This window comes from Trypanosoma brucei, chromosome 11 (assembly GCF_000210295.1).
Source record: "Trypanosoma brucei gambiense DAL972 chromosome 11, complete sequence".
NCBI lineage: Eukaryota > Euglenozoa > Kinetoplastea > Trypanosomatida > Trypanosomatidae > Trypanosoma > Trypanosoma brucei.
Genome location: NC_026744.1, coordinates 420,261 through 434,913, shown reverse-complemented (window position 1 = coordinate 434,913; position 14,653 = coordinate 420,261). Strand labels below are relative to the sequence as shown.

Below are 14,653 nucleotides of genomic sequence, written 5' to 3'. Positions count from 1 at the left end.
ATATTCTGTAGCCATCTTTAGCTGTTTCCCCCAGATACGTGGGCAAGTCTGTCGCCATACAATTTATAGTCAACCGCATCAACTCCTTCCTTCTTTGACTTTAATTCTTTAACCATTTTTTCATAGTGATTTTTAAGAGCGCTATTCATGAGGGCTTCAATGGCATCCATACACTGCTTCTTCAAAACCATTGAATCTTTGTATGTAGAGGGTATCCCCACCTTAGTGAGAATCTCCACACACCGAAGGTAGTGAAAGAAGGAAAGATCATACTTGCCTCCCTTGCATTCCCTCTGAGCTTCATTCAGCAGCTCCCTACAAGTGATGAGGTGCCTCTCTTGTGAAACCCGTGGCGGAACATAGTTCGTTGCGTGATGATAGATCATTTTCATATACTCTTGATATGAACATTCCCAATCCAACTGGAAAAAGGACATACCCACGCCTTCCTTCCGACGAAAAGTAGCAGCAACAACTTCAGGTGTTGAACACTAGAAAAAATAAGGCTGAGAAAATATTTAAAGCACGAGATAGCATGCCTCGAGCGACCAGTTAAAATAAAACACATTACCTATTTTGTAATGGAGCTTGCATCCTTTCAATACACAAGCGAACTTTATCATAGATGCCTCCCAATTACCTTCCTCAGGACAGTGTCAGATTGTAACGGCAATCAAATATATATATTTAAATAACAGAGCAAAATAAGGCTAGTAGTCAGATAACTAAGGTGAATTGCACTGCCTAAAGGGAATGCCGGTCACCAGGGGTGAACTCCACAACAACATTCGAACGGAACGAGACAACCTCACTTGAACATAGCAGGAAACCGCGGCGGCGGGAAGAAAACAGCCTGCAGGCTTTACACTCGCATAGGCGCGGAACCGCTACACAACTCCTTATCACACCTCGAAAGTCTCACGAAAAGACATGTTCCGACGACGCCACCGCTTCCACTACCAAGTGAAAATGCTTCGCGTTGCGGGAAACATCCACACTCCAGTTGTTAACCTTAACCGGAACATCGGACACACTAACGACAACGAGAAACTCTGTGGAAAGGTATTTTCTTTTGATCAAATGCCCTTTAAAGCGTAGATACATAATTGTTTTCGCTCTTCAAACGAAGCTCGCACTGAAATCTTTCCCCAACAAGAAACGAAGCATATCAAAAGTTGGGCATTTTGTCGCAGGCAATGCGTCGGCCCCTGCGAAGGCCCTCGCTGTGGGTAAAGTGGAAAAAAAAAAACGTTGTCATGCGCCTCATTTCCCTTAAGATAAACTCACCTCGAATAGGCGGCTGACGGCATTGCAGAGGAAATTGTTTGAGAAGTCTTGAAAAGTATGGCACCCACAAAAATAAGTAAATAAAAGGACTCTGCAACCTGCACCCCGTTTCTGCCAATGTGGACGAAAAAGCACTCAAGCCGGTGGTTGGCGCACCCGAATACAGAATGTGGCGGTACAAAACGTGGAAAAGGGTTGCTTTCACCCGACACCTCAAGGTTTATCACCCCCACCTTCTACCATTTCGCAGTGATGGAGCAACTGCCCAAGTAACACATCGATTTGTCAACCAACGCAGAAGGATTATAGAGAGAAAGTGGGAAATACAACCAGAGGGAACTATGATGCAGGAATATGGAGAAACGACTATACTCCCCAGTAACCCCTTGGTAAAGGCCATAACGCGCTGCTGGCGTTGCGGCCCGAGTAGGGCACATGGGTCCGCTTTGGCATACTCGAAGACGCCGTTCGAATGGCATTGTCACTAAAATGAGAAAGTTTTTTGTTTGATTGTGTGATGGAGGAAGTGTAAATGGAACATGAAAATGAGCGCCTTAACCGCCCTTTGTGTCTACAGACAGTGTTTCAGAATAGTTGATTTTGCCAGGCACGGATTATGCGCATACCGTTGAGAGGGACTTGGCGGCTTAATTTTCACCAGCTTGCGAGTAGGTATTGTATGGACAAGCGGAGGAAAAAGAATGCGACACTTCGAAGAGAGCCGAGTTCCCCGGCTGAGGTGGCGCCATTCGAGTGCGTGAATAAGGGCATGAAAAACATCAAAACCCTCCCAATACTTCTACCACCAAGTGCATAAAATGTGATTTTCACCACCTCTACAACAACAAAAATGCGCATAAAGCTTCCACACCAAATAAAGAAAGCCCAACACACCACAGGCGATCCATCTTCCAGCCCAACATACAAGCCTATATCGCATTTGTCGAAAAGAGACTGCCAAATTTCCCCCGGCAGCGGGGTCACGACAAGAAAATCATAATTCAATCAACGACAACCACCACACACCTCAGAGGATCCAGTGCAGATTTTTCCTTCCGCACCTCATCCCTCACCTGCAAAAGCAGTTGGGAGTATAATGCATAAATTTCACCTATGAAGATATGTTACAGCTTTTTCGTGCACTATCAAAATGATGGGGAATATAAATATACAAAAGCTTCATCAACACGGTGAACCACAGAGAGTACCATGGAATAAGAATGAATCAAGACAGTACCTGCTAAGATATTGTGCATTTGTGCTACGCATAAGGTTAAATCAAATTAAAACACACGAGTAAATTTATACCAACTTTATTCGGAAGAAAAAATAATAATAAACACTACGGTAAGCGCTCTATGGGCGCATTCAGTTGGGCTGAGGGAAGTGTCATTGGGAGGTTGAGAGTAAACAATTGGTGATGAAAATAACGGCAATAATGACGAAAAAAAAAACAAAGAAAATACATGGGTAATACCGCAAACGCTCATGAGAAAAAAATTTATTATTATTGTCATTGTTATTACTATTTATATTATTATGTGCCGCTAAACGGTTATGGGCAGTGTTATGCAGTGGAGGAAGGCATGAGCCAGGCGTCTTCAAAATCCCGAACCGGAGCCCAATGTGACAAATGTGTTCGGTAATACGGGGTGGAAAAAATTTGAATTAGTGTAAGATGAAAACATTAATAGTCATAAGAGGAAATGAAACAAGAAAATAAAATACATAGATTAGATAAGCATATACATAAAAATAAAAATAAAAAAAGATATTTATATTTATACATCATGAGAAATTATGCCTATCCTAGAGAGATGTAACTAATTGGCATATTACATAGAGGTCCCTGAGGTTATTAAAAAAGATAAAAAAACGCCGCTACCGTAACGCAGTAAGGAAAAAGAAAGGAAAACAACATTCTCGAAGCCTTATTGATTTGTAAAGTACTCAAAGTAAAAAATGAAAACAAAAAAGAAAAGAAAAAAAGAACGCTCACACCGGAAAGTTAACAGGTCTTGGCTAACTCAATGGTTAATAACTAGACTATACAGAGGAGGATCGTACATATTTAACTGCTAACATGTCCGCATAAACACGTGCAGGCGTGACGTCAAAGCATGGAAGAACATGTATCGAGGAAAGCTTTGTTTTCGGAGATAATCACCACTGATGCGCTGCTCAGTGTACTTGTGGAGTGATTGCTTTGACCCACCGCACAGTGGTCCGCCACGTGCCCGACCTTTGCAGCAATGCGACGCATAACCTCCTGACAATATTCCTCATCCCACACTCTTGTACACTTCCGGGGTAGCGGCACACGCCAGCGCTCACAGTACGGCGTTAGCAATTTCTCACGCTGCGGACCCTTGAAGGTACTGAGCAACATCTGAAGTGAAGTCATAATCATTTGTGCCGATTCACCGAGCTCCGCACGTGACGAGCTATTTTCGCTTGTGGAGTTGGTGGTCTCATTTTCATCTTCGAAGAAATACTCCCGGTCAAGGCGTAGGGCTGCAAAGGTACGACCCGGTACCGCACTTAGCTGGTACAGCTGCACCGGTTGAGGAACGCCACGCAATGCCACGGGTCCGAGTGCGGTCACACCGAACTGTTGCCGCTCCGACTCACTCAGAGACATATAAGTTGCATGTGTTATTAATACTTGCCCACCGTTAGCAACACTCTCCGTGCGTGCTGCCATGTTGGTGGCGGGACCGTAGTAATCGTAACCTTTTGTGACTTCATCATGCCGAATATCACACAACCCGGTGTGAATACCAATGCGTACGCGTAAACCACTCCATAACCGACTGTACACTTCGGGGTCCAGACATGCAGTAGGAGAAGTGTATTCATTATCCTCCTTCGCATTCGTTTCCTCCAACTCACGGTAGAAATTGTCGAATACATCCGTACCCCAGTCGTTGTGCAAGAACATGAGTTGAACATCTGCTGCCAGTTGAACCGCTTGGGACGGGTGCTTGCTCGCGATCATGAAGGAGTCTCCAATGGTCTTAACTTCGTAGCAGTTATGCCTCAGCACCAGTGCACGGATCAAGCGGTGGTGCGCGGCTACCGCCTCCGTCATGAGATCGGGATGCGCCGCCCACTGGGCTGTGCTGTTCTCGATGTCAGTGAAGATAAGTGTCACGGGATCAGTTGGTTCCCTCGGCGCTCGGTCGTTATCACGCTTGTTCCGCCTACTGCATAGTAGTGCAACACCAAGGGTAGCAAAGAGCATCAACGCGATAACTGATCCCATTACGATACCAGCAATCTCAGAGGATGTTAGTTGCTCGCGAGGCTTCTTATACTCCATCGAAGGCGTAATGGGATCCTCCGCTACAGGAAGAGAAGGGTTCAGAACACGAGCGAAGGACCACACAGCGATATTTGTGGCACCGTAGTTCCAAACACAATTACTCGACAATTGCACGCCGTTAGCGACGCAGTCGACATCGTTAAAGGGCCCATACTTCATGTCATCGACAACAAACGACGTTTGCCAAAACACTTGCTCTGCGAGTAAAGCGGCATTCACTTTCTTCATGGGTACTAGGAGAGTTTGCATCACTCGGGCGACAGCGAAACCACGCAGTGACATCGGCGACCACTGCTTCGGATCGGGAATAGCTCTGTGGTAAGCAGTAATGGTTTCTGATTTGGAACTATTATCAGCCCAATGCGGTAAACTAGTGGCGAAAAATAGGCGCTGTGCTTTAGTGTTTGTAGTTGCATTGAACTCTGATATGAACTCCTCGTACAGCAGTACCAGGTCCGTGAAGGTGATGAAAACTCGAGCCTCAGGGTGGGTTTCAAGGTGCTTGGATATCAATTTTACATCAGGAGCTGTGAGTCCAAGGACGAACGTGTCGCCACCGCGTTTGAGATGACTTTCACGAATAGGGGAAGCAACATCCAAGAACACTCCAAAACCAGGTGACACGCCAAATGTCACCAATGACATTGCCAATACCTTGGCAATTTCACCTGCCTCATCGCTTCGGATAATGGCATCGGCGAAGCTGCTTTCCGAGTGTGAGAGGTATCGGGCGAATACGTAGAGCTCCTGTGCGAGCGTAGGAAAGAAGTGTATAACATGCCGTCTGAACATACTCAACTGAGGGAAAACCACCATCGGGTCAAAGAAAATAAGACCTTCTGTGCTAAGCACATCATTGGTCACAACGCCGAAGACAGCAGAAATGACAATTTTATCGCGGTTATCGTGAAGGTCTGTTGCCGCCCCTGAAAGCGAGGACTCGAGAGGATGAAGGAAGAGCCTGTCATCCTCCCAGATCCGGTCGTTACGTGAGAGAGCCGTTGCACCACTAAAGTACCGAGAATTGGCACGATGAGCAACAGTGTGATCGGACGCCAATATGACGACACCGCTAAGCGGGGCACCTACGCGGACACCCTCGCTGAAGCACCGCGATGTACCCCAGGTCAGGAATCCTTCCCTTAGTGGTTCCAAATGGTATTGGTCAACAACCTTCTTCATGTACACTATATTACCCCCTTGGTTGCAACGGCGGATGGCACCTTGACGTTGTGCGTCCTCACTGCATTCACCGCCAAAGTCACCAATCACCATGTCGTCGATCAGGTAGCGGCGCTGATTATACAGTGAAGCCTTGAATAGGGTACGATTCGTTAATGAGACACTTTCAACTAGTGCCCGCACAAGCAACTCCCCAGCGAGCCACCCGAGAACCATCAGTTCCCCATCATTGTGGTTAGTGCTAAAGTGCCCTGGCTTCGCAAAACCGCCCCAGTCCTTGTTTGTCTCTAGGTGTTTAGTCATCTCCCTTTGGAAGCGTTGGATCACTTCATATTGCGCATCACCAGCGAGTGGGCTTGTGCCGGTGATGACGATTTGTCCGGGTTTGAGATTGGCACCAGCAACCTCCAGTGCATTCTTCCAGTTCTTGAGTAGGAAATTTTGCATATTGGAGACGGTAAGTACATACGCTCCTGCCGTGCGATTATCCGTCACCATCTTCGTAATGAACTTCGCGGTGAGGTCGTGTGGGGAACCAAATAACAGAACAGCCTGCGGGCGTGTATCCACAAATTGTTTCCACTCCGCCTCGAATGTAGCGTCCTCGCTCCGATCATCACCGCCTTCGATAGCAAACGTGCCACACAACTTATATCCCATCATAGACATCACATCCCGTGCGAATAGAAGCGAGGTCTCACCAAAGTGCGTGTCCTTGAGGTACATGAAGCCTACGCGCGGGACTCGAAGGAATACGATAGCATAGCGGACGAGGGCAAGTAACTCGGCATCTGGCTCGACACTTGGATAATAGAAGTGGGGATTCCACCCACGGGTTTTATCAGAGTAAGAAAGAGGTGCAAAGGCAACCAAATCATGCACCTCTAGCCTGTCTTGTACCCAAAGTACATTTTGATTACCCAGTGGCCCCACGATGACCAGAAGCTCGTTGTTCGTCCTTTCTACTGTGGTGTTAAACAACTGCTCGATTGGCTCATCGTACGACGAAGGTTGGATTAGAGAAACCTTGAACATCGAGCTCACTTCATCTTCACGTGCTGCAAGGGATGCACCCAGACCTGCGTTGAGGGAGTCAACGACGTCGTTGGGGGAGCCGGCGCCGTACATGAGGCTCAGCACTTTGACTGTCACAACATCTGTTGCTTCAATTGGCCTTGCGAGTGAACCGACTGTCAGCATTATTAACAACAACAGCGACCCAATAACCTTTGCACCTCGTTGTAGCGTCACGTGCCTCATACGGTGAGAGGACGCCCGTGTGTGTGGTGCAGAACTCAAACCGTACAAAACTGCCGGCATTGTTTGTTTAGTCTCTATTTAGCGTTACGATGTCTTACAAACGACAAAACGAAGGGATCAAAGGGGAAATGGTTTGGACAAAAATAAGGGCGGTATGCAACTTTCATCTCAAAGGTGGCTGTGATCGACTCCCTACGAGTTTGGTGGGTTGCAGGGACATATTCACAGCGATTTTGGTGCTGACAACGTTGTGTGCATTTGATGAAATTTATTCTTATGCGTGATAGAGGCGGTGCCTTGTCTCAGAATTTTTTGGGGGGGCATCCTCCACTCGCATTAATTAGTGGTGCCAGACCGTTTCAGCCTTCGTGAATTGGGTGTGTGTTTGGCTGCGTCGCAAGTTGTACTGGTGGTTTTGCCATGCTGAATGTCGTCTGTTACAGCATGGTCTCGTAGTACAATGCAGTGTGCATGCGCCACAAAGAAATTTCGTTTCCATCTGTACTTCCTTCCTTCCTTATTTAAGGCATCTCCCACCGTTAGGCAGTAACACCGCGTAACCCACGGTACTCCACAAGGTGATGTGCCGCAGTATTCCTCAAATTCTGGAAGCAACCGTAAGAGCTGCAGCTTAACCTTACGTGAAAGAGGGATTTTTTTTTTTTTGAGATATGCATGTGAACCTTCTTTCGGCGGTATGCCTTCCATCAGTCCAAGTGGAGTATCACCAGTTACTCAACTTCCCGTTTTTCTTCCCAAAGCACTGTTAAACACGATTGGGTGGCTGGATGAACTGTTTGAACGCACTACTCGAAGGGAACTTTTCAAACAACAGGCGCCTCGAAAACCAGCGGCTGTCCGACTTTTTGGACGGTTTATTTCTTCCATTTCCGGGTTGCGTGTAATGTTGAGGGATCCGTAAAATATGCAGGTGGACTCATCAATTATGTGCCCTTCAAACTACCAACTCAAGTGGGTGCTGAACTTCCCCAGTCCATCTGGCTAGGCTCTTCCACAGCAACCTTAGCAGCGGGAAGTGCCAATGATGTTTGAACACTCTCTTCATTTACCAATTGACGTCATCTTGCTCCCACACACATTTACGCATATTTAAGGGGGATAAATTACTTGTGTTTCCAAGCTGGTTTGCGCACAGTTACGTTTTATTTACAGGGGCGTGCGCTGACGGTATACGCCTTTCCTCTGCCATGTTTTCTTATAAACAAATTACTTTCTTTCCATTGGTTTCTCCTCTGTTAGTGCAGTACCAAACGATCGCACTTCCTTTCAACGACCCCCGATGTTTGTGCGGCGCGTTTTTCATTACGTGGGGAAACACGTTGGATGTAGTTAAAAGTGCAAAAAAACCGTTGGTGCATCACATGCCACGCAGGGAATGCACTTATATGGGATATATCGACCACAGCGCATCCCTGGTGAATTATTTTCATGGCGCTGCAAATAGTCCTGGCGCCTCCTTTCAAACGTTTCTGGAAATGACAAGCAGGCTTTATACCTCAAATACGAGAGCCAAACCCAAGAAAAGTTTTACAGGTTAAAAGGAAGCAACGTGACATTTGCTGGATGGGAATGTAACGCTTCTATTCCTTCCGCTGACAACGCCACACCCCTTCCGTAAATTCCAACAGCATGAACCAAACCACTGAAGGTAAATAATCGTCTCTGGACAAAAAATTGCGACAACGGGAAGCACACACAGAGGGGGAAAACAGCCACAGGGCACCGGGGTTGGTTGCAAAAATAACGTAATTCAGCAAACAACTGATAGTTCCCATGTAAAACACCAACGAATGTCTACTCGACGCACTCCAAACTAAGCGGCAACACGTTAAGGACACAAGAAAAAGAACCTTCACTGCCCGCCTCATGTTTTCTGCGAAATAAATTCCCATCGCAATCTTTCTCTAATCGGTTTCCTTCACCAAATGGTCAGAGACACGTGCATTCTCACAATTTTAACGGAAATGACCAAAACCACATGTTGGCTCGATTCCTTACTGACGGGCATAATTCAATCAACGACAACCACCACACACCTCAAAGGATCCAGTGCAGATTTTTCCTTCCGCACCTCATCCCTCACCTGCAAAAGCAGTTGGGAGTATAATGCATAAATTTCACCTATGAAGATATGTTACAGCTTTTTCGTGCACTATCAAAATGATGGGGAATATAAATATACAAAAGCTTCATCAACACGGTGAACCACAGAGAGTACCATGGAATAAGAATGAATCAAGACAGTGCCTGCTAAGATATTATGCATTTGCGCTACGCATACGGTTAAATCAAATTAAAACACACGAGTAAATTTATACCAACTTTATTCGGAAGAAAAAATAATAATAAACACTACGGTAAGCGCTCTATGGGCGCATTCAGTTGGGCTGAGGGAAGTGTCATTGGGAGGTTGAGAGTAAACAATTGGTGATGAAAATAACGGCAATAATGACGAAAAAAAAACAAAGAAAATACATGGGTAATACCGCAAACGCTCATGAGAAAAAAACATTTATCATTATTGTCATTGTTATTACTATTTATATTATTATGTGCCGCTAAACGGTTATGGGCAGTGTTATGCAGTGGAGGAAGGCATGAGCCAGGCGTCTTCAAAATCCCGAACCGGAGCCCAATGTGACAAATGTGTTCGGTAATACGGGGTGGAAAAAATTTGAATTAGTGTAAGATGAAAACATTAATAGTCATAAGAGGAAATGAAACAAGAAAATAAAATACATAGATTAGATAAGCATATACATAAAAATAAAAATAAAAAAAAGATATTTATATTTATACATCATGAGAAATTATGCCTATCCTAGAGAGATGTAACTAATTGGCATATTACATAGAGGTCCCTGAGGTTATTAAAAAAGATAAAAAAACGCCGCTACCGTAACGCAGTAAGGAAAAAGAAAGGAAAACAACATTCTCGAAGCCTTATTGATTTGTAAAGTACTCAGAGTAAAAAATGAAAACAAAAAAGAACGCTCACACCGGAAAGTTAACAGGTCTTGGCTAACTCAATGGTTAATAACTAGACTATACAGAGGAAGATCGTACATATTTAACTGCTAACATGTCCGCATAAACACGTGCAGGCGTGACGTCAAAGCATGGAAGAACATGTATCGAGGAAAGCTTTGTTTTCGGAGATAATCACCACTGATGCGCTGCTCAGTGTACTTGTGGAGTGATTGCTTTGACCCACCGCACAGTGGTCCGCCACGTGCCCGACCTTTGCAGCAATGCGACGCATAACCTCCTGACAATATTCCTCATCCCACACTCTTGTACACTTCCGGGGTAGCGGCACACGCCAGCGCTCACAGTACGGCGTTAGCAATTTCTCACGCTGCGGACCCTTGAAGGTACTGAGCAACATCTGAAGTGAAGTCATAATCATTTGTGCCGATTCACCGAGCTCCGCACGTGACGAGCTATTTTCGCTTGTGGAGTTGGTGGTCTCATTTTCATCTTCGAAGAAATACTCCCGGTCAAGGCGTAGGGCTGCAAAGGTACGACCCGGTACCGCACTTAGCTGGTACAGCTGCACCGGTTGAGGAACGCCACGCAATGCCACGGGTCCGAGTGCGGTCACACCGAACTGTTGCCGCTCCGACTCACTCAGAGACATATAAGTTGCATGTGTTATTAATACTTGCCCACCGTTAGCAACACTCTCCGTGCGTGCTGCCATGTTGGTGGCGGGACCGTAGTAATCGTAACCTTTTGTGACTTCATCATGCCGAATATCACACAACCCGGTGTGAATACCAATGCGTACGCGTAAACCACTCCATAACCGACTGTACACTTCGGGGTCCAGACATGCAGTAGGAGAAGTGTATTCATTATCCTCCTTCGCATTCGTTTCCTCCAACTCACGGTAGAAATTGTCGAATACATCCGTACCCCAGTCGTTGTGCAAGAACATGAGTTGAACATCTGCTGCCAGTTGAACCGCTTGGGACGGGTGCTTGCTCGCGATCATGAAGGAGTCTCCAATGGTCTTAACTTCGTAGCAGTTATGGCTCAGCACCAGTGCACGGATCAAGCGGTGGTGCGCGGCTACCGCCTCCGTCATGAGATCGGGATGCGCCGCCCACTGGGCTGTGCTGTTCTCGATGTCAGTGAAGATAAGTGTCACGGGATCAGTTGGTTCCCTCGGCGCTCGGTCGTTATCACGCTTGTTCCGCCTACTGCATAGTAGTGCAACACCAAGGGTAGCAAAGAGCATCAACGCGATAACTGACCCCATTACGATACCAGCAATCTCAGAGGATGTTAGTTGCTCGCGAGGCTTCTTATACTCCATCGAAGGCGTAATGGGATCCTCCGCTACAGGAAGAGAAGGGTTCAGAACACGAGCGAAGGACCACACAGCGATATCTGTGGCACCGTAGTTCCAAACACAATTACTCGACAGTTGCACGCCGTTAGCGACGCAGTCGACATCGTTAAAGGGCCCATACTTCATGTCATCGACAACAAACGACGTTTGCCAAAACACTTGCTCTGCGAGTAAAGCGGCATTCACTTTCTTCATGGGTGCTAGGAGAGTTTGCATCACTCGGGCGATAGCGAAACCACGCAGTGACATCGGTGACCACTGCTTCGGATCGGGAATAGCTCTGTGGTAAGCAGTAATGGTTTCTGATTTGGAACTATTATCAGCCCAATGCGGTAAACTAGTGGCGAAAAATAGGCGCTGTGCTTTAGTGCTTGTAGTTGCATTGAACTCTGATATGAACTCCTCGTACAGCAGTACCAGGTCCGTGAAGGTGATGAAAACTCGAGCCTCAGGGTGGGTTTCAAGGTGCTTGGATATCAATTTTACATCAGGAGCTGTGAGTCCAAGGACGAACGTGTCGCCACCGCGTTTGAGATGACTTTCACGAATAGGGGAAGCAACATCCAAGAACACTCCAAAACCAGGTGACACGCCAAATGTCACCAATGACATTGCCAATACCTTGGCAATTTCACCTGCCTCATCGCTTCGGATAATGGCATCGGCGAAGCTGCTTTCCGAGTGTGAGAGGTATCGGGCGAATACGTAGAGCTCCTGTGCGAGCGTAGGAAAGAAGTGTATAACATGCCGTCTGAACATACTCAACTGAGGGAAAACCACCATCGGGTCAAAGAAAATAAGACCTTCTGTGCTAAGCACATCATTGGTCACGACGCCGAAGACAGCAGAAATGACAATTTTATCGCGGTTATCGTGAAGGTCTGTTGCCGCCCCTGAAAGTGAGGACTCGAGGGGATGAAGGAAGAGCCTGTCATCCTCCCAGATCCGGTCGTTACGTGAGAGAGCCGTTGCACCACTAAAGTACCGAGAATTGGCACGATGAGCAACAGTGTGATCGGACGCCAATATGACGACACCGCTAAGCGGGGCACCTACGCGGACACCCTCGCTGAAGCACCGCGATGTACCCCAGGTCAGGAATCCTTCCCTTAGTGGTTCCAAATGATATTGGTCAACAACCTTCTTCATGTACACTATATTACCCCCTTGGTTGCAACGGCGGACGGCACCTTGACGTTGTGCGTCCTCACTGCATTCACCGCCAAAGTCACCAATCACCATGTCGTCGATCAGGTAGCGGCGCTGATTATACAGTGAAGCCTTGAATAGGGTACGATTCGTTAATGAGACACTTTCAACTAGTGCCCGCACAAGCAACTCCCCAGCGAGCCACCCGAGAACCATCAGTTCCCCATCATTGTGGTTAGTGCTAAAGTGCCCTGGCTTCGCAAAACCGCCCCAGTCCTTGTTTGTCTCTAGGTGTTTAGTCATCTCCCTTTGGAAGCGTTGGATCACTTCATATTGCGCATCACCAGCGAGTGGGCTTGTGCCGGTGATGACGATTTGTCCGGGTTTGAGATTGGCACCAGCCACCTCCAGTGCATTCTTCCAGTTCTTGAGTAGGAAATTTTGCATATTGGAGACGGTAAGTACATACGCTCCTGCCGTGCGATTATCCGTCACCATCTTCGTAATGAACTTCGCGGTGAGGTCGTGTGGGGAACCAAATAACAGAACAGCCTGCGGGCGTGTATCCACAAATTGTTTCCACTCCGCCTCGAATGTAGCGTCCTCGCTCCGATCATCACCGCCTTCGATAGCAAACGTGCCACACAACTTATATCCCATCATAGACATCACATCCCGTGCGAATAGAAGCGAGGTCTCACCAAAGTGCGTGTCCTTGAGGTACATGAAGCCTACGCGCGGGACCCGAAGGAATACGATAGCATAGCGGACGAGGGCAAGTAACTCGGCATCTGGCTCGACACTTGGATAATAGAAGTGGGGATTCCACCCACGGGTTTTATCAGAGTAAGAAAGAGGTGCAAAGGCAACCAAATCATGCACCTCTAGCCTGTCTTGTACCCAAAGTACATTTTGATTACCCAGTGGCCCCACGATGACCAGAAGCTCGTTGTTCGTCCTTTCTACTGTGGTGTTAAACAACTGCTCGATTGGCTCATCGTACGACGAAGGTTGGATTAGAGAAACCTTGAACATCGAGCTCACTTCATCTTCACGTGCTGCAAGGGATGCACCCAGACCTGCGTTGAGGGAGTCAACGACGTCGTTGGGGGAGCCGGCGCCGTACATGAGGCTCAGCACTTTGACTGTCACAACATCTGTTGCTTCAATTGGCCTTGCGAGTGAACCGACTGTCAGCATTATTAACAACAACAGCGACCCAATAACCTTTGCACCTCGTTGTAGCGTCACGTGCCTCATACGGTGAGAGGACGCCCGTGTGTGTGGTGCAGAACTCAAACCGTACAAAACTGCCGGCATTGTTTGTTTAGTCTCTATTTAGCGTTACGATGTCTTACAAACGACAAAACGAAGGGATCAAAGGGGAAATGGTTTGGACAAAAATAAGGGCGGTATGCAACTTTCATCTCAAAGGTGGCTGTGACTGTAGTCTTTATTTTTGCTGATACATAAAAAAGTAAAGTCTTTTTAACTTTGTAACTTTCCCACGTGGTCTACACTTTGTTGGTTATGAGTTATTATAAGATCGTCCGTTACTGTATGTGAAGGAATTTCCATACGGGGTATGTATCCTCTGCCATCGTTCTCTTGTTTGCGCACTAGCTGTGGTGTTGTGGCAAACAACAGTTTTGTGTTTGTTCCATCTATTTCAAACGAGTATCGTGCGATTCCCGTGTCTACGCGGCGTTGTGACTTGTCGCAACGGCTAAAATCGTGTTTTGACATGTGATATTGTGTTGATGCGATGAACGTCTCCTGCTATTATTTCTGAGCTTTCTGTTGGTTTCTCTTTATCTCACATTAAGTAACGTGCGCACATGTATGTGTTTATAATTTTCGATTTTGCTGCAATTAAAGGGTCTCATTTTTTATTAACAAAAGGAGGCGATGTTTAGCAACTTGCTAGGTTCCACATATGTAAATTGCATCTATATTCGTCGGGTGGACAGACAGGGGTGTACTAGGAAGTGGGCATTTGTGGTTATTATTGAATTCGGGATGCTATTGTTTCTTTCCGGTTCGCAGTTGAAACGCAAAGTTCCACCCGGGTG

At 46.7% G+C, this 14,653-nt stretch overlaps 3 protein-coding genes across 3 annotated transcripts; all 3 read right to left on the bottom strand.

The window, feature by feature from the left end:
• Positions 1 to 17: 17 nt before the first annotated feature.
• On the bottom strand, positions 18 to 437 carry TbgDal_XI1590 (hypothetical protein, unlikely; the record flags this gene model as incomplete). Its single annotated transcript, XM_011781005.1, has 1 exon — positions 18 to 437. One exon carries the CDS (start codon positions 435 to 437, stop codon positions 18 to 20), a length of 420 nt encoding a protein of 139 aa, XP_011779307.1.
• Positions 438 to 3,400: 2,963 nt separating this feature from the next.
• On the bottom strand, positions 3,401 to 7,114 carry TbgDal_XI1580 (receptor-type adenylate cyclase GRESAG; the record flags this gene model as incomplete). The annotated part of the gene is made up of 1 exon (XM_011781004.1): positions 3,401 to 7,114. One exon carries the CDS (start codon positions 7,112 to 7,114, stop codon positions 3,401 to 3,403), a length of 3,714 nt encoding a protein of 1,237 aa, XP_011779306.1.
• Positions 7,115 to 10,187: 3,073 nt separating this feature from the next.
• TbgDal_XI1570 (receptor-type adenylate cyclase GRESAG) lies at positions 10,188 to 13,901 on the bottom strand (the record flags this gene model as incomplete). Its single annotated transcript, XM_011781003.1, has 1 exon — positions 10,188 to 13,901. The coding sequence occupies one exon, from the start codon at positions 13,899 to 13,901 to the stop codon at positions 10,188 to 10,190; it is 3,714 nt and encodes a 1,237-aa protein (XP_011779305.1).
• Between the last annotated feature and the right edge of the window lie 752 nt (positions 13,902 to 14,653).